The sequence below is a fragment of the Symphalangus syndactylus genome, chromosome 13 (assembly GCF_028878055.3).
Source record: "Symphalangus syndactylus isolate Jambi chromosome 13, NHGRI_mSymSyn1-v2.1_pri, whole genome shotgun sequence".
Taxonomy (NCBI): Eukaryota; Metazoa; Chordata; class Mammalia; order Primates; family Hylobatidae; genus Symphalangus; species Symphalangus syndactylus.
Window position 1 is genome coordinate 101,816,684 of NC_072435.2, and position 20,447 is coordinate 101,837,130.

General features: G+C 48.9%; 1 protein-coding gene and 1 long non-coding RNA gene across 2 annotated transcripts; one reads left to right on the forward strand and one right to left on the reverse strand.

Annotated features, from left to right (window-relative positions):
• Positions 1-4,468: 4,468 nt before the first annotated feature.
• On the reverse strand, positions 4,469-14,415 carry CKAP4 (cytoskeleton associated protein 4). The gene is made up of 2 exons (XM_055236171.2): positions 13,662-14,415; positions 4,469-6,950 (listed from the first exon to the last, which is right to left on the reverse strand). The coding sequence occupies exons 1-2, from the start codon at positions 14,109-14,111 to the stop codon at positions 5,625-5,627; spliced, it is 1,776 nt and encodes a 591-aa protein (XP_055092146.1). The 5' UTR covers positions 14,112-14,415; the 3' UTR covers positions 4,469-5,624.
• A 209-nt stretch (positions 14,416-14,624) lies between these two features.
• Positions 14,625-19,083, forward strand: LOC129459458 (uncharacterized). The gene is made up of 2 exons (XR_010115149.1): positions 14,625-15,004; positions 15,914-19,083. It is a non-coding gene; the product is annotated as an uncharacterized lncRNA (long non-coding RNA).
• The last annotated feature ends 1,364 nt before the right edge of the window (positions 19,084-20,447 follow it).

Genomic DNA, 20,447 nt, shown 5'->3' on the forward strand with positions numbered 1-20,447 from the left:
TGAGGAGTGTAGGCACACTGCACGGGACCGGCAGGCAGCTCCACCTGTGGCCCCTGGTGCAGGATCTAGTGGGTGAAGCCAGTTGGGCCCCTGAGTCTAGTGGGGACTTGGAGAAACTTTGTCTACCTGAGGGATTGTAAAGGCACCAATCAGCATCCTGTGTCTAGCTCAAGGTTTGTAAATGCACCAATTACTGCTCTGTGTCTAGCTAATCTAGTGGGGACTTGGAGAACTTTTGTGTCTAGCTCAAGGTTTGTAAACGCACGCATCAGCACTCTGTCAAAACGGACCAATCAGCTCTCTGTAAAACAGACCAATCGGCTCTCTGTAAAATGGACCAATCAGCAGAATGTGGGTGGGGCCAGATAAGGGAACAAACTCAGGCTGCCCGCGATAGCAGTGGCAACCCGCTTGGGTCCCCTTCTGCAGTGTGGAACCTTTGTTGTTTGACTCTTTGCAATAAATCTTGCTGTTGCTCTCTCTTTGGGTCAACACTGCCTTTATGAGCTGTAACACTCACTGCAAAGGTCTACAGCTTCGTTCCTGAAGCCAGCGAGACCACGAACCCACCAGAAAGAAGAAACTCCGAACACATCAGAACATCAGAAGGAGCAAACTCCGGACATGTGGGCTTTAAGAACAGTAACACCGTGAGGGTCCGCGGCTTCATCCTTGAAGTCGGTGAGACCAAGAACCCACCAGTTCCGGACACAGCATCACACACTGGCCATAACAGGACGTAATCCAGACATCTGAAGAAAGACTAAGATCAAGCTACACAGCCCAAACAGAGGCAGCTACCTCCGTCGCAGTGGTGATATCAGGAAGAAATGTCTTCAAGGGGTTGACTCTGCAAAGCCATCTCAAATCACTCAACTTCTTAAATGTCTGCTAAAAGCGGGACGATGTGTCAATCTCAGAAGTAAGGCATGGGCGTTGCTAGAAACCAGAAAGGAAAGTACATTTTCTTTATCAAATAATGTCTCACCCATTGGAGGCCTTCTGTATGAGTTACGGTCCCGTCAGGAAACAGAAATTAAGTAATTTAATTAGGGGAATTTCAGCATACAGAATTGTGACCTAGTGAGGCGTGGTTAACTACTCAAGCCACAGGGCTTTGGCTGCTGACTGGCCTCCTGGGCCTTTCCTTTTCTTACCATTACTCCCCATTCATTTTCCTCCTTCCTCTCTGATCATTCTTTCGTGGGTTCCTCTCCTTCACATCTCCTTTAAATTATCTAAGCAATCTTATCCACTTCCTTAATTTCATAGTAAGTATGGATGAGTAATTCTGAAAGCAGGCCTCTCAACCGAGCTCCAGACCTGGCCAGCCCATGGGCTCTGTTTGTACAGGCAACATGAGCGCAAGTCACCTTCTTATATCCTCTCCCATCTGGGAGGGCCGTTGTCTTAGAGGCCTTTCCTTTCCTCACCCCACATGGCATTCAGCAGCATCTAACCTGGTACGTCTCTGACATCCATCTGCAACCCTCATCCTCAGGGCACATCGGACCCAGCCTGGACCACTACTTCCCAATGTCCACCTGCCCTCCTCTTGCTCTCCTCCAATCCTGCCAATGCGGGGGCACTCTAGAATACAGTTCTGACCATGGTTACTTCCCCCGCCCCACTTAAACCCTTTTGTTTATTCCTCATAGTTCAGATCCAAACTCTCAGGGATGACACGCAAGGCCTCCAGGTCCTGGCCCCATTAGCCCTCCTACCCCATCTCCACCTGACTCCCCACCTCTGCTTCCTCTATTCCAACTGCAAGAACTGTGCTCAGCCTCTCAACTCTCCTGACCACTTCAAACCCAGTACCTTTTGCCTGGTACCTGACAACCCCACTTATCTTTTAGAACTGGGTTCAAGTTTTACCACCTCATTATGTAGTCACTTCTTTAAAACAAATCTTACACACACACCAATTATTGAGCTCACAAGGAAGGATAACTTCAAAATATCTAATCTGATGGGCACCCACCCATCAGAACAAATGCAGGCCCTGGGGCTGGAGCAGAGTCTTATGGTCTCTGCTATACTAGAATATTAACCTATTAAGTTGCTGGATTGTAAAGAGGTATAGCGGTCCAGAGAGGACACGCAGGGGGCTCAGGGCAGAAGCTATTCACCAACTAGGACAACAGTATTTCAACATTTTAACCTCTGGTATGATCCATGAACGCATGATCACTGAAGCACTTATGATGTGCCAGATTCTGTGCTAAGCGAACCCCTCTCAACACGCTACCTCATTCAGTCGTGACAACCACCCTGTACCATCACATCATCTCCATCTCCACCATCATCTCTATTATCAACACCATCATCATTCTAAGTGACTTGCCCAAGGCCACATGGTCAGTGGTGTAGTAGTCTCCTCACCAGGGTGCTGTCAGTCCTGCCTGAGAAGTTTCACTGCAGCCTCTTATCCTGGTGCTGGATCTGCAATTTAACCAACATGTTCAGTAATTTGTGTATATCGTTTGTTCAAAGGGCAGAACAACCTGTTTCCTGAAGCTTCCCATTACTCATGAAAGCATTCCAAGGGACTTCCCCCAGCCCTTCAAAAACCTGTTCTAACCACCTCTAGACCAACCATGGCACAACGGTCACTCCTTCCTCTTGGCCCAATACACCCCAGTATAGCACCTATATTTTTAATACCTACCATTTTACATGACTGTCATTCCCACTGGGCTAGTCCTGTACATTTTAATTCACTGATACTTAGCAAAATGGCTGGCAATCAGCCCAATAAATGTTTGTTGAATGAACACTATATTGAATGAATGAACAAGACTGAGCTGAATTATTTGGTGTAAGAACTCTAACTGCCCCACCATCAGAAATATGTGAATTCCTAATATATTCCTTTTATTTTCACCACTAGAATTTATATTTATCAGACACTTGTCAATGTTTTCTTTTATAATATTAATGAGAATCTATTAAACCACTGCATAGTCAGAGATTAGCAACTGCAGAAATGACGGCAGGAAAAACAACAAGAACAAACTCAATGCAACCGATTGGCCTGAGAAGGAAATGAATTTAATTTTTTCCATGCCTGCGACTTTATGCTGTTCCGCACCCTCCCCAAGTGGGTGAAAGTAGCCATTTAAAGCATACATGTCAATACTTAAGACTTTAAAATAAAAAGTAAAATGGTTTGGAAATAAAAATAGAAATTATTTACAGAGCCTGTCCTGATTTACTAACTGCTTTGGAAAAAACTTCCAGCTCTGAGTTGTGAAACTTTGAGGGACCCAGAGTGACTGACAGCAATTCAGAGATAAGGGGCCCTTCAGCCAGAAAGGGGGACACCAAGCCACAGGACCTCAGGTCCTAGCCACCCTCTACTCCCTAGGTGGGAAAGAAGAAATCTCTTGCAGCCTCGGGCTCTGGAACAGGACAGATACTCCACAGGCCAAATGGACCTGTACTGGTGTCAGTGGACGGTATAGGATGTTGTCCCAGTTAGAGCAAGGATGAGGTCCAAAGCTTAGCCCTGCCACTTCCTAATGAATGATCTTGTATGAAGCTTCTCAGCCTGCTGTTCCTCTGTGAAATGGGAAATGATACTGCCTACCTCGGGGGACTATAAGGAGGAATAACAGGTTATTATGCATGTTGAGCACAAGACCTGGCACACAGGTACTCAATAAACAGCATGCGGTTTTTATTGGGTGGAGGGTGGAGGGCAATCCAGGGAAGGAAACACGCCCAGGTGTGCACTAGGGCTGAAGGTCACTCAGATGGTCTGAGACACTGGTTCTCAACCCTGGCTGGACATTAGAATCAGAGAGGGAGCCTTTAAAATACCAGTGCTGGCCAGGCACAGTGGCTCACGCCTGTAATCTCAGCACTTTGGGAGGCCGAGGCGGGCGGATCACAAGGTCAGGAGATCGAGACCATCCTGGCTAACACGGTGAAACCCTGTCTCTACTAAAAATAAAAAAAATTAGCTGGGCATGGTGGCAAGCACCTGTAGTCCCATCTACTCAGGAGGCTGAGACAGGAGAATGGCCAGAACCCGGGAGGCGGAGCTTGCAGTGAGCTGAGATCCTGCTACTGCACTCCAGCCTGGGTGACAGAGCGAGGCTCCATCTCAAAAAAAACAAAAACAAAAACTAGTGCCAGCTTCTTTATGCCTATTCAATCAGCATCTGTGCGGGCAGGACCCAGGCATTTTTTAAAAGCTCCCAGGAAGATTCTAATAGGTAGTGAGGGTTGAGATCCTGTGCTTGAAGCTAACAGAGCTGGAGACAAGTAATCATTGAACACACTTGCTAACAGTCCATCAAAGGAGGTCCCTGGCCCAACAGTGAGGCCATCTTGGTTTCAGAATTAAAAGAAAAAACAGCCTTCAAATAGTAAACTTACCTATTTGCTAACCGTTTATACCACATGCTAATAAAACACATCATAATTGCGAAATTCTCAGAATGTAACCACTCTGGAAAAGTCATAACAAAGCTCAAGTGTTTATTAAGAATTAAAAATACTGTAAATAAGCCATACAGTTCATTTCACAGTAAACTAAACAAAACTTTTTTTTTTTTTTTTTTTACTTTCCGGGGTTTTTTTTGTTTTTTTTGTTTTCAATTTTTTTTGGAAGGGCAAGACAGCCATTAAAGAACAATACAGCTCAGAGGGAAGGGAGATACAGCAAACAATTACAGAAATGCAGTATGCACGCTCCTTGCCGACAGGGCTGCCCAGACAGCAAACCTCTTCATGGATATCATGTTAAAATAAAAGGACTTGGCCTACATTCCCCAGGGAGACCCCCCATTCCACTGTGGACAGCTCTCCTCACGCATTTTTTGAAAAGAACCCAAGGACTTCCCTTTCTGGTAGTCTAAACCTGTGTGTTCCTTGGTGACCTCCGGAGAGAGAACACGGGCCGGCAGTGGGGACAGAGGGCACCAGGACTCTGCTGGGTGTAGTGCTTCACATTCAGAACCGTCTGGATGCTTTGCATAGTTACCTCTGATATCACAAGATGCATCAGGAAGAGAAACGACACGCACAACACAGGGGAGGCGGCCCTCAAACAGCGGATTCCTTTCAAAGAAAGACCCAGGCAGGGGCTTCTCCCCTCCTCATTCAGAGCTGACAGCTATGAGCTTTAACCGGTTCAAAGTGGAAGACAAGTGAGAGATACCTCATAAAAATTTCGGCCAGTACAAAAAAAAAGTAAAATTAATTTTCCTTAAAGACAACTAGAAAGAAAAGTGTCCCCCCAACCCACCTTTTTTTTTTTTTTTTTTTACTTGAAATCTGCCAGCCAGACAGGATTTCTGAGGTTAATCTGCTTCTGTTAATCCTCAATTTAAGCCTTTATCATTTTTCTCTGACTAGAGACATCCATGAAAAGCCACCTGTTATTCACAGGGGCTGCACTTCAGGAAACCAACCAAATGCAGAAGCAGAGAACTTAAACATTGTCAATAAATTAACTGGGCACGAAAATACAATGCCTTGGTGTTCAGGTGGTGACAACTGCTCTTTAAGAGGGGACAAGAAATTGGGGGGTGGGGGACACATGGGAGAAAACCACACATTTTTTGGTCATGAGGAATTGGACTTTAAATCCGCGCCCTGCACACGCAATTCATTTAGACCTTTTCATGAATCTTCTCCACTTTCACAAACAACCTATCCAGATCATTCCTCAGGTCATCTAGTAAACCCTTGGCTGATTCCAGATTGTTCTCGTTGGTTTCTATTTTGACCGAGTATGCAACCAAACTGTCCACGGCAGTCCTGAGCATTTTCAAGTCCGCCTCCACTTTGCTGACTGAGGCTTTCAGGTTGTCTAGAGAAGAAAGTCTGTCCAGGAAGTCCTGAGGAGGCAGACGGGCGGCCTGGGCTTGGTCCTGACTGAGCAGCGTGTGCACCTGCTCCTGCACCTTCTGGAGTGATTCCACAGTGCTGGGGAGCTCGCCCACACTCCTCTTCAGCTCCTCCACGTCGCCGTACAGCACCAGCTGGGCCTCGCCCAGGCTCCTCACCGTGCTGGCCAGGCCATCCTGGTCTGCCTCTGAGGACCCCAGGCCTTCCAGGCGCCCCTGCAGGGCGGCCAGGCGCTGCTCGTGCTCCTGGCTCTTGGACAGGAGGGACTCCAGGCTCTCGGTCTGGCGCGCAGAAGCCACCTGCATGGAGAGCACCCCATCCTCCACGTGCTGGAGCCTGGAGTCCAGTCCCTGACTCTTTTGCTGGAGCGCCTCGAAGGCTTCCGAGTGTCTGAAGCCTCCGTCCTCCTTCGGCCCGTGGGAATCGGACTTCAGCTGGCGGAGCTCTTCCTCCAGTCTCCGGATCTCCTCCGGAAGGCGGGAGACGGACTCCTCGGACCTGAGAAGCTTCTCCGTGAGGGCCTGCAGGGCAAGCCGCTCCGTGTCGGCCGCCTCCTTGAAAGCCTGCTGCTCCTGCTTGAGGCTCACCAGCTCGCGGACCTCGGTGTAGACGTCGGACTCCATAGTCTGAAGGGCACTTCTCAGGGCCTCCATGTCCCACTCTCTGGACTTGGCTGAGGTCTGGATCTCCTTCACAGCTTCCTTTAAGGCTTTCAAATCCTGCTTGTGCCCCTCGGATTCTTCCAGGGAGGCAACCTTTGCCTTCACGTCATTGATCTCCTTCTGGCTCCTCTTCTGGACTTCTGTGAAGATGGCGATGTTGTCGTTGATGGATTTGGTGAGCTCCGTCAGCCGCTCCTCCACCGTGTTCTCCAGGGACGTGAAGTCCCGCTCCCGCGCGTCCTTCACCACATGGATCCCATCCGAGAGGTCTTTGAGAATCTCATTCTGGAGTTTCTGCAGCACTTCGCTGATCCGGCTGACCTCACTCTCCCCTTGCTTCACAGCTTTCTCTGTGAGGTCTTGTTTATGTTGGGAGCTTCTCAAAATGGACTCAAAAGTTCCAAATGTGGCTTGCAAAGACTGCACCTGTAATCAAAATCCAGACGTTAATTGCTGAGAAGAGCTAATGAGTTTCACATGATACAACTTTTTTTGTCTGCCCAGCCTCCAGGTCCCGTTTTTTTCCAGAATGGCACCACAATTTTCCTTTGGAGAAACATCCTTCCACATATAGTCCATATGGTTTTGAGGACTAATCCTAGGGCCCCCTCCTAGTGCTCCAGGGATGATTTATAACCCAGGCCTGACTAATCAGGCTGGACAGCACAATGATTAATAACCTGGTAATAAATGGATTAATAACCATTAAAGGTGGCACATGGTGCCACCTTTAATGCTTTGTTGCAAAAAAAGAAAAAAAAAAAAAGGAAAAGACAGAAAACAAGAACCTGACTCTACCAAGTCCCCATCATGCAGGAGAGACATGTCATGAGGATGTAATCAGCCAAACCCACAATGTGGAAAATTCTACAGGACAAAGAACCAGGATCTTCAACAACTAAGTGGCACTTTAAAAGAAGGAAAAACAGGAAACTTACAGACTGAAAGAAATTTAGGAAATTTTTCAATCAAATATAATGTGTGGATCTTATATAGATTCTGATTTGAACAAACCAACTATTAAAAAGACATCTTTGAGCTGGGCCTGGTAGTGTCCACCTGTAGTCCCAGCTACTTGGGAAGCTAAGGTGACAGGTTGCCTTGAGCCCAGGGGTGCCTTGAGCCTGGGCAACAGAGTGAGCTTCTGTCTCTAAAACAACAAAAAAATTAAAAAATGAGTAAATAAAATTTTTAAAGCCATTTTTGAAATAATCAAGGAACTGTGATTCTGGACTGGGTGTCAGATGATACTCAAGTAATACTGTAAACTTTGTTAGGTGTGATATGCTGTGTTCTGTTAAAACAAACAGGGAAAGGAGGAGAAAGGGAAGGAAAGGAAAGGAACTCTTATCAGTTGCAAATAAATCCTAACATGCTTTGGGTAAACTTAGAATGTCAGCCAGGGATTCATTTTAAAACTAATTCCTAATTCACTATCCCCTGGATCTGCCAGGACAACACAGGCTCTTCAGAGGCCCTAAAGCTGAACTGCCAACATTTTCTGAAGCCCTGGACCCACTTCTGCCTAGTAAATTTTCTGGCTTCAGGACAGGACAACCTCTCTGCCTATGCTATGACCATTCAACACCAATAGCATCTGGAGAACAAGGGAGACCAGGTTGGGCAGGCATAGGGCAAGAGAGTGGTTCAGAGTCAGACTTCTAACTCCAGCCAAAAAAAAAAAAAAAAATGGCAGAGGGGAGGGGTGCTGATGGAATGAAAAAAGAATGGCAAAACATCAGTAATTCTTGAAACTGGGGTTCATTATATTGTTCTTTTTTTGTTTACACTTGAACACTGCCATGATAAAAAGTTAAAAAATAAAACAGCAGTCTCTGGAGCCAGACTGCCTAGGTTCAAATCATAACTTCAACACTTCCCAGCAGTGTGATCTTGGGGAAGTTATTTAGCCTATCTGTACCTTGGTTTCCTCAGCTGAAGGATGGGAAAACAGTACCGGACTCATATGATTGTCCATATGAGGATTAAGTGAATTAATAATATATCAAGTACTTAAACTGTGCCCAGCACATAGTGAACACCCAATACATGGCAGCTATCATCATCGTGATTATTTCCCATTTCTTCTGAAGCACCTGGTAAGTCTGCAGATTCCTAGAACTATCCTCAGCCCATGCCAAAAGGCAGGAGGATAAACTGAAGTGGGATGTGAACAGCAAGCCTCAGCTTTCGTGCCAGCCCCACCAGTAGACAGCTCTGTAAGCATTAAGAGTCACATTCACTTTCCAAGTCCCAGGCTCCTCATCCAATAGCAAATAGGTCTCTAAAGTGCTGTCTAGCTCCATCAGTCTGTTTTAAGGCAGATTAGAATAAGGTTCTAAAGGGCTCCAGAATACTAGACAATTTCCCTGCCCAACCAAATACGACCTGAGTCTTAAAGGACACTCTGTGAAGGTACTGGAGAGAGCTCAACTCTGAAACTAGGTTATTAAATCACAGTGTCTGCCTGTTCTAAGCATAGCACTCAGAACAGAGGTGTGAGCAGGTGAGCACAGTACCTTCAACATGGCAGGCTTTCATCCAGTGTTTTTTGATGGAATCACAGAATGAGGGAATTCAAGCAAAGCCTGATGAGCTGGTCCATGTCTCCTCTGATCCCTGTCAGCCCTGACCTGGGCTGGCTCTTCACAAATTGTTAGGAAGGAGACTAGAACAGAAATTATACCCAACCCCCAACACTATAAAAAAGAATATGGTGTTCCCCTACTGAGGGGACTATGAGTTGTGCATTTTTATGTGCAAAGAACTCATTATCATCAATATGCATTGGAAATATCTGTTCCTCCAATAAATGTGAGATGCCCACTAAGTGGCAGGCCACGGGCAAGATGCCAGAGATGAAATAATGGCTAGGATCCTTGCCCTCAAGGTTACACCCTAGGGTGGGGGGACTAGGTGTTAGCAGTGGTTGACATTCAACCAGACACTTGTGATGGACCAATAACTATACAAAGGACTTCAGACACATCATCTCATTACACCCTCATCATAATCTCATGAGTTGGTATCTCCCAGTGATCTCCATTTTACTAATGAGGAAACTGGTAAGTAGTAGGCTCAAATGTCAAAATCCCAAAATGCTTCATTTCAGAACCTGAGCTCTCAACCAGTATGTGATATGCTCAGGCAGGGGCACTGACTTCAAAGTGCCCTGAGTACCTGGAAGAGAGACTGCCAACTCCTGAAGCCCTGACTCCTTAGCCAGAGAATCTAGACAAGAAAACAAAGAAATATGACCAGGGAGCTCACTCTTCCACAAATAGGTCCTAGTCTCATTAAACTGTCCCTACCAGGCCTAGCCTACTCCTACCATTGCTTTATATCACACTGGATCTGCCAGGGCAACACAGGCTCTTCAGAGGGCCTAGAGATGAACTGCCAACACTTTCTGAAGCCCAGGACCCACTTGTGCCTGCTGAATCCTCTGGGTAAGGACAGGCCAGCCTCTCTGCCTGTGCTACAGTCATTCAGAAGATTTGAGCCATTCTCCAATAACAAGAACATCTGGAGAACAAGAGACAGGTGGGCACCCAACTCCAGCTACACAACTTATGGTCTGTGTGTGACCTTGAATGAGTTACACAGCCAGTCCTCAACTGCCCCATCTGCAGCAAAATGGTGCTACTAAATGACACCTGCCTCAGAGGGTGGCTGGGAGAACCGAAATCATGGCTATAAAGCATTTAATAGCATGGCTGACCCCTAGTGAACACTAATTATGAATACTGTAAGTATACTTCCCTGCTATGAACCAAACTCCACCACCCAACAAGTAACCAAGAGTTATAAAAGGGTTCAAACTTAGGCTGTCAGAGAACCAAACACAATTGGTTCCTCAATGCAAAATAACTTATTTACTGGCCACCCCAAAGATACAGAGAGAGTAGCCACATTCTATGGCAAATCCTAACACTGTTCTGGCCATGTTCTGAGTCTCAAGTCAATGGAACATTTATTGGGCATCTACTATGTACTAGGCTAAATAGTGGAGTGGTTAATAGTGTTCTAGGAGTTAGACAACAGTTTGGATCCTAGCCCAGCCACTTACTAGCTGTATGACTGCTCAGTTACTTAGCCTCTCACTTTTCTCATCTGTCAAAGAGGGCTGATAATAGTACCTACCTCTTGGGGTTGTTGTGAGAGTCAGCAGATGATGCATTTTCAAATGCTTTGCATAGTGCCTGGCACGTAATAAGTGCACCATAAATATGACACATTAAATTATAGTTTGATTACACTACTAAATTAAAAGAAAAGTGGTCAGCCAGGCGCAGTGGCTCACATCTGTAATCCCAGCACTTTGAGAGGCCGAGACAGGAGGACTGCTTGAGCCCAGGAGTTTGAGACCAGCCTGAGCAACACAGCAAGACCCTGTCTCTACCAAAAATTTTAAAAATAAATAAATAGCTGGACATGCTTGTGCATGCCTGTAGTCCCAGCTACTTGTGAGGCTGAGGCAAAAGGAACACTTGAGGCCAGGAGCTCAAGGCTGCAGTGAGCTACGATCACACCACTATGCTCCAGCCTGGTGACAGAGCGAGACCCTGTCTCTACGAAATATAAAATATGAAATAAAAAACAGAGAAGTCACTATTTCAATGATTTTAGAGCCATGAGGATTCTTAAAAGTCTGGACGGAGCCCTCTTCTCATTGTGTGGATGGGAAAACTGAGCCCTAAAGAAGAAAGTGATCTATATACATAGCTGTGATGGAGAAGGGATGAGAAGCAAAAAGAAGGGACTAAGGGAGGGGCAGGGAGAAGCACAGAGAATTAACCTGGATTCAAGACCTTCCCTATTTTGGCCTCAGCTTCCAACCTACCCTCTCTCACAATTTCCTAAATGTGACTCTGCCATTGGCAGGGTAGCCACCTCCTCTCTTAAACATGCTCAAAATAGTGCCCCTGCCACGGTGTTCATCACAGTCCTCTCAACATTTATCGATCACGAGCTAGATGGCTGGCACTACCCTGGCCACCGGGATACAGGCGAAATTCCACACCCTCCCTCTTCTGAACTTTCACAGGAGTTACCCTCAACTGACACCTCCTTATGCGCTGCACAAGTGATTCGTGTCTTTTGCTCCTTCATACCCTCCCACAAAGCCTACACAGAGCCATGCAACTATCAGACTTCAATAAATATTATGATTGACTAGTAAGTAGGTGGATGAAAGAGAAGAAACAGAGGCTAGTCATTATACTTCAGCATTATGTCTATTTTTTAAGAATGGTTTGACATTCAGGATAGGCAACGCAGCACTGCCTACTTAATTCCCTTAGAAAAGTCACCTCCCTTGGCCTGCAGCATTTAGCAGGCTGACTCATTCCAGTTGCTCTGCCAGTCTTTTTTTTTTTTTTGAGACGGAGTCTCACTCTGTCGCCCAGGCTGGGGTGCACTGGCAGGATTTCCGCTCACTGCAACCTCCACCTCCCGGGTTCAAGCAATTCTCCTGCCTCAGCCTCCTGAGTAGCTAGGACTACAGGTATGTGCCACCACACCCCGCTAATTTTTGTATTTTTAGTAGGCACAGGGTTTCACCATGTTGGTCAGGCTGCTCTCAAACTTCTGACCTCAGGTGATCCGCTCGCCTCGGCCTCCTAAAGTGCCGAGATTACAGGCGTGAGCCACCACGCCCGGCCATGCTCTGCCAGCTTAAGAGGAAATTCCTAGTCCTGCACACTCAACAAAAGCAGAGAGCAACTTGGCAGGACAGACAGCATGCTGGGAAAAGGAGGCAGTGGCTCCGGGATCAGAAGTGGCGGGATTTTTTGTTTCAGTCTTGCAACCAAGTTTTATTGAGCAATGACACAGTGCAGGGCGAATGAGATCAAAGGGGCCGTACTTGGTATGGAAAAACCACAGAAGGGTGGAAGCTAAGCACCTTCGCCTTGAGAGTTGGGTCCATCTATACCTGAAATGGACCCCTGTGGACCCTTAAAGAACAGGGCAGTGACCTAGACATTCTCATGTGTCTGCCACTCACCAGCTGGGGACTTTGTCAACTCACTCCTCTGTCTAAACCTCAATGTTCCGCTCTGGGAAATGAAATCAAAACTGTTAGTCCTCCCTCCCTCCCAGGGTAGCTATAAGAATTAGATAATATGTGAGTAAGCATTCTAAACACCATATAAATGTGGCTAGAAGTATTATTCACCAGTATGATCTAGTATTTTTGGCCCTTCCCTTCCCCTAAAGCTGAAGTAGGGCCGGGTGCAGTGGCTCACGCCTGTAATCCCAGCACTTTGGGAAGCCGAGGCAGGCGGATCATTTGAGGTCAGGAGTTCCAGACCAGCCTGGCCAACACGGTGAAACCTTGTCTCTACTACTAATAAAAAATCAGCCGGGCGTGGTGGCACATGCCTGTAAATCCCAGCTACTCAGGAGGCTGAGGCAGGAGAATCGCTGGAACCTGGGAGGCAGAGGTTGCAGTGAGCTGAGATCGCACCACTGCACTCCACCCTGGGCGACACAGCCAGACTCCCTCTCAAAAGAAAATCCAAAAAAGCTGAAGTAAGACTACGTCAAAGGCCCACCTAGGCAGGCTGGTCCAACACAGGACAAGGGACCTAAAGATAGATGGTATTTCATTTGGACCTCTAAATGAGTAAGAATGCCAGCTCCGGGTCTATCAAAAACCCCGCTCGGATGTCTCCCACAGGCAGAGCTGAGGTGGGGCCTTGCCTGAGGCTTCCAGGAATGCGCTGGCTTCCCTTCCAACCTCCTTTTCAGACAACTCTGCCCATTCAGCGGTTCCTAATCCAGAAAGAATGGGCTCCCCGGAGCCTGCCGGCTTCCTTACAGGTCACCGCTAATGCCCTGTGACAGGCCCTTGGCCCACCCTGCCAGGCGGGCCTGGCCATCCTCGCGGCGGCCCATCCCTCGGGGCCGATTCCTCCGCAGCCATTAACAAAGGGGGTCTGGGGACTGCCTCGGAACTAGGGGGCCGCATAGAGGGGGGTGTCTAGGCCAGGGCCCGCCAAGGAGGAGCGGCCGGCTCCCGCCTCGGGGCCTGGGCAGGCAGCGCTAGGGGCGGGTCGGGAAGCACGAAGGAGCCCGGCCGTGGGTCCGGAGGCCGCAGTTGATGGGGACAGTTGGGGGGCCGGGGGTACCCACCTTCTGCTCGACGCCCTGCAAGCCCTGGCCCAGCTCCTCCCTCTGCCGAGAGAAGTCCTGGTGGCTGCGCCGGACCTGCTGGACCTCCTCCAGGACGTGGTGGACACACCAGCCCGAGAAAGCGGCCGCCGCCACCAGGGCGAGGTAGAAGAGAAAGTTGAGCGCCCTGCCGAGCCTGCGCGAGCAGGACGCCGAGGACGAGGCGGCGGCAGCGGCGGCGGAGGAGGAGGAGGAGGACTTGCCGCCGCCGCCGCCGCGGTGGCCGCCCTTGCCGTGCGCCTGGTTCTGCGGGTGCTGCTGCGGGTGCGGCGCGGGCGGCGGCGGCTGCTGCGGCGCCGGCGGCGGCTTCTTCGCCACGTCATCCGCGCCGCCCGACGGGTGGGCACCCTTCTCCGAGGGGCTCGCGGCGCCGTGGCCGCCCTTGGAGCCCCTTTGTTTGGCCGAGGGCATGGCGGGCGCGGCGGCGGCTCGGGCCACGGGCTGGGAGGCGAGCGAGCGCGGCGCGCGGCCCGGGAAACTTGCAGGGGCTCCCCCGGGACTGGGCGAGCGGCACGCGGGCGCTGCTGGCGTCGGAGCGGCCGAGAGGACGCGCGGCCGGGGAAGGAGGCCGGGCCGAGGAGGCAGGAGGAGTGGGCCTGCCTCCGCCGCCGCGGCGCCGACCCCGCCTCCCGGTAAGGGAGGCCGAGCAAGCCGAGCCGGGAGAGCCTGCCACGCACGCCGGCCGGGCGGCCCCTCCTCCCCGCCGCCACGACCCCGGAGAGGGAGGGCCGGGCGGGGTCTACGGGGGCCGGGAAGCCGGCGCGGGGGTGGCCGGGCGCGGGGCGGGAGCCCGGCGGGGTCTGCTGAGGCCGCGGTGGGCGCCGAGGTGGCCGCGAGGGGAGGGGAGAAATGCGGAGCGGAGCGGAGGGGAGGGGAGGGGAGGCGGCCGAGGTGGAGCTGGCGGCCCGGCGGGTTCCACGCAGGCCGGGGGCGGAGGGCCAGATCGACCCCAGCCGGAGCGGCCGAGCAGGGTCGACGGGGGCCGGGTATGGGCGGCCAGGCGGGGTCGGAGGGACGAAAGCCGGGGTGACCCTGCGCCGCGGACCAAGCACGACCCCCTCCCTTCCCGACCTGTGCGGAGAGGAGAGAAATGAAGGGGGACGCCCAAGGATCCCTGGCCCCGGGAGTGGGAGTCAGCGGGTGTAAACAGATCGCCCTTCCTTTCCGCTGGGAATTGGGGGAATCCCCCTGCTTTCACTCTCCCAGCCCGCCATGGGGTTGGGCCTTGTCCTTTGCCTTGGGTCTAAAATCCAGCCAGCTTCGGAGGCATGGTTGATGCGAGTTAGCAAAGATTCTCGACTGCGGTAAGTCTCTTCAAGGGGACGCATTCACCGAGCGTCCCCGTTAGCCAAGTTAGCCTGCTGTGGCCAGCTCTTTACTTTTTCCCCCCGAAGCCCTTTCAGCTCTGTTTTCTCTTTCGGAGTCATGAAGTTTGTCCACGGCCCCGACTCCTGACAGCCTCTGGGATGGGTGCTGCGGAGTCAGCAGCAACCGCACAGAAAGAGGCAGATCAGGGTTGTCACCCCTACTTTTGTAAAAGGAAATCTAGTATTGCCAGGCTGTTTGCTTAGCGACTCACATATGTTCTCGAAATCTCACAAAAGCCCTGTGAGGTAGAAATTATTTTACCCATTTTGTAGGAAGGAAATTGAGACTGAGGGAGCCGGCTTCGGATTGGCTCAAGGTCACATATAGTCATCATTCGAACCTCACTCAGTCGGCTTCTTTCTGAAGTCTGTGCAGCTTAATCACTTCAGAATGAGAAGGAAACGCGGGCCCAGGGAAGTTAAGCAACTTGCCCACTCACTCAGTCTAGTTGGTGCTGGGGCAGGGACAGAACTCACTCAATTCCACTGCTTTCCCCAGTTCCTGGTGAGTGATGTGTGCCTGGCACTGTGTGCACCTGGCACTGTGTGTGGTAGGAATGCTGTTTCTTCTGTCTGTAACCTCCTCCCAGTTCTGTTAACAAAGACAAAACCATGCCCTGCCCTTAAAGCCTATAGGGTTCAAATGCCACCTCTGATGATACGTTCTCTGTAACACCACTTGATACCTCTCATGGGACTTAGCAAGTAATTGCAACGAGAAGCATATATGTTAGTTCAATATAGCAAACCTTTGTTGAGGGCCCACTATGTGCCAGGTATGTCTCCCCTCCTTGAGGACTGGAAGCAACCATAGTTTATATTTCTCCTTCTTTCTCGCTTTATAAGGTGCTACTAAAAGCCTCTAGTGAATGAACAAACACTTGTGTGCCTGCCCTCAAGGAGCCTGCATTACACTTGGAGATATATACAGAAACCTGTTAAGGGCCAACTTAGGTAAATTGGGAATATAAATGTAAAGAGATTTGGAAAGCAAACCATTGGGCGGTACATGGGCAGGCTTTGGGGGCAGAAAGACCTTGAGCAGTGCCTTGAAGAATGATTTGCATATGAGGAGAGCAGGGAGGATATTTCTGTGGCGGAAATGGGGTGAGCCCAGGACACCTGTTGGCCATGAGGGTGTGTTCTACATGTAGAGAAGAAAGAGATGAACTGGGTGGAGCGGCTCCAGATTGCAGAAGGCTGTAGAAGCCAAGCTGGCAGATAGAAGAATCGCTATTAGTGTGGGAGGACAGAGTAAATTATAGCAGGTTCTGGACTAGAAATAAAACCATCTGCCCCAGACAGAGAGGAACACCCAACTTCAACTAAATACCAGGAGTCACCGTAGGAGCCTCCTGGTTCAACAGGGCGCAGGTCTCTGACCTGTGGAGCGGGGAGACAGCAGAGGAAATGAGAAGACTCACTCATCACAAGAACCTTGTTTAAAAACTGTTCAGCTAAGTTCGCATTGTGTTGTTAAAATCTCTAGTGCACAAAAAGAGGTTATCCCCCTTCAAGCAGTTCTCCATGTTAGGGGCAGAGGCAGTGATAACTGGTAAAGCAGCTTGCTGCCAAGATCTGGCCTTGGAAGCAAGAGCCCTACTCCTTTAGTGCTACTACCAAAGTGTGTGATCTTGAGAAGTATCCCTAAACTACTATAGATTTCAGAGTCACCCTTTCTGTAAGGTGCATCTTTAAGGACCTTTCTTATTATTAATCTGTTTCTTAGAGAAATAGTCATCTGATCCTTATCAAAAATAATTCAATGATATTTAAATTTTTAAAAATCGATCCAGGCCAAGTGCAGTGCCTCACACCTGTAATCCCAACACTATGGGAGGCCAAGGCAGGAAGATCACTGGAGGTCAGGAGTTCAAGACCAGCCTGGATAACAGCAAGACCCTGACTCCACCAAAAAAATTTTGCTGGATGTGGTGGCATTCAGGAGGCTGAGACAGGAGGATCGCTTGAGCCCAGGAATTCAAGGTTATAGTGAGCTATGATGGCACCACTGTACTCCAGCCTGGGCAACAGAGCAAGACCCTGTCTCAGGAAAAAAAAAAAAAAAAAAAAAAACACCCAGACTGTAGGCCAGATATGAGAATGGACGGTTTCTCAATTTTTGCCTCTACTGAGCACTGAATGAATGAATAGAGAATAGGACGATGGGACTGTTAATATTTTCAGCATTTCCCTCTCATTCTTTTCCTCTGGGAGATAGTACATACAGTGGTTAAGACATAGGCTGTAGAATAGACTGACTTGGGTTCAAATTCAGCTCCATGACTGACTTTGGAGTGTGACCTCTCTGAACCTCAGTATCTTCAGCTATAAAATAGGAGTAATTGCTACCTCACTGGGCCAGGCGTGGTGGCTCACACCTATAATCCCAGGACTTGGGGAGGCCGAGGCAGGTGGATTGCTTGAGCCCAGGAGTTCAAAACCAGCCTGGGCAACATGGCAAAACCCTGTCCCTACAAAAAATACAAAAAAAAAAAAATTATCCAGACATGGTGGAGCATGACTGTAGTCCCAGCTACTTGGGGAGCTGAGGCGAGAGGATTGCTTGGGCCTGGAAAGTCAAGGCTGCAGTGAGCCCTGTTTACCATTGCACTCCAGCCCAGGTGATAGAAAGACCCCGTCTCAAAAAAGAAAAAAAAGAACAACCTTGCTGTTATGAGGATTAGACAAGAGACACCATGATACTGGGCATATGGCAATGCTCAGTGAATATTGGACAGCTAATACAATTTGCAGAGTCACTGAGGGAAAGTATAGCTTCACAGAGCTTCTGTGTCCAGATTTCAACGATTTTCTTTCATCATTATTTCTTGGGGCTCCCAGGACCATATGTGGCTTACAAACCACAGGCTAGGATGTGTTTAACGTTAAAAGCAAGCAGTGTGTTTCTCTGAAGTGTGGCTCCACCATGGTGTTCAGTTACACCCAGAGGAGGAGGCTGGTGGGCAGTCATGGAAGCGCATCTTCCAGGGCAGGCAGGAAGGGATCAACAGCTCTTCCTGGAGACTTCCATCCTCCTACCCCAGTTTCTGAGTACAGCATGAATCTAGAGGAGTTTCTCTTCTGCTTTTCCTCTTGGTTTTGTTTCCTCTATCCCTTTTCATTGCTAAAGTGTGTTGGATGGTCAGGAATGTGGGCGGAGAAGAGGGGGAGCTGGAGACATCGCTTCCTTTCATCCAGCTTGTGTAAAAATGCCTCAGAACTCCCTCGTACCGCATGCACCATAAATTATAAGGTCAAGCTTTCTAAGCCTGCAGCCCTCTTGGCTTTCTGCATGTTGGTTAGAATGCCTAAATAGAAAGCCCCTGTTAATGTTGATTGCCTCTTCTCTGTTCCAGGTTGGCAAGGCCCCCAGTGGCCAAGGCATGAGCCTGGATGCCCGGCAAACTGAGTACGTGTTAGGGATGGGGGCCATTCTTTATAGTTTGGCTCTGGAGAGCTAGGACCACCTTTCCCAGCCTCAGGTGCACATCCTCAGGAGCTGCCTACCTCCAGATATTGTAAGTCCATGCAGAAGAGGAAGGGCCCAGCTGGGGCACCTCTTGGTTGAGGAATGAGTATGTGACATTTTCATGTGGGCACATTTTGATACTACTTTAAAAATAGGCCAAGCACAATGGCTCACACCTGTAATTCCAGCACTTCGGGAGGCTGAGAGAGGTGGATCACCTGAGGTCAGGAGTTCGAGATCAGCCTGGCCAACATGGAGAAACCCCGCCTCTACTAAAAATACAAAAAATTAGCTGGGTGTGGTGGCACAGGCCTGTAATCTCAGCTACTCAGGATGCTGAGGCAGGAGAATCGCTTGAATCCGGGAGGCGGAGGTTGCAGTGAGCCGAGATCACACTACTACCCTCCAGCCTACACTCGATATGATGATGATGAGGAGGATGATGGTGGTGATTATGATAGAAATGGTGATGGTGATGATGACAATGGTGATAGTGGGGATGGTCTCGCTCTGTCGCAATCAATAAATGAATTACATAAACACATTTCCACTTGTTTTTGCAGTCCTAAGTGCTCAGTAGCATCCCTGCCCTTCTAATGTGAACTTGAGGGATGGGTAAGACCCAGAGATGGTATGGGGGATGGGATAAGGAAGGCCTACTGTTCATATTACTTGTGAACATAAAATGGTTTTATATTTTGATGCCACTTCATTAAATTGACTGTATGATATGAGCTGACGCTACAGCCTCCTGTAAATTCTGGCTAACACATCCATATCCTCAGGTGGTATCAGTTGATAATGCCCATGAAAATATTTTGTAAACTACAGGGTGCTAAACAATTGTTTACTTCTATCCCTTTCTGTGGGGCACAGTTTGGTGCTATACACAAAGCAGTGAAGTCTCAACAAGAATGATGAGCACTACAATGAGCACAAAATAAAGGCTTTTTGGGCTTTTTGTTTTGTTTTGTTTTGTTTTTGAAACAGGGTCTCACTCTGTCACCCAGGCTGGAGTGCAGTGGCGTGCAATCTCAGCTCACTGCAACCTCTGCCTCCTGGGTTCAAGTGATTCTCCTGCCTCAGCATCCTGAGTAGCTGAGATTACAGGCCTGTGCCACCACACCCGGCTCAATTTTTTGTATTTTTAATAGAGATGCTGTTACACTGTGTTAGCCAGGCTGGTCTTGAACTCCTGGCCTCATGTGATCCTCCTGCATCAGCCTTCTGAAGTGCTGGCATTACAGGTGTGAGCGACTGCTCCCAGCACAAAATAAAAGCCTAATAAAATAATATTAAAATTAATAGCAAACTTTTGTTGGGTCTTGCTTATGTGTGGTCATTGTACTAAGCACTCTGCATATATTTTTTATTTTTTATTTCCATAGGTTTTTGGGGAACAGGTGGTATTTGGTTATGAATAAGTTCTTTAGTGGTGATTTCTGAGATTGTGGTGCACCCATTATATCTTTTAAACTTCACAACAACCCTGTGAAGGACTTACTCTTCTCCCCATTTTACAGATGATAAAACAGAAGAGAAGCATAGAACAGTTAAGAAACCTGTCCTAGTTCCCACAGCTATTAAGTGATAGAACCAGGATTTGAACCCAGGTGGACTGACCAGAGCCCGTGCTGTTAGGCACCATTTAGCTGCTTGCAATCCTAGCAGGCCCGGCCAGTGCTGAAATGGGTAAATAATGATCACTGGGTGGCTAAGGATGGAGAAATCTTCGCACCCAGAGTTGGAATGGAAATCAGACAGCTCAGTCCGAGGTGCCTTAACAGTCACTGAAGCTCATTCATTTTCAAGTTAATGAGTTAGAATTTCACTCACCAACCAAAACTTCACTGGCCAGAGGGATCTGGGGCCTCCTCCAGCTGGCATGAGTGCTGTTAAATTTGGTGT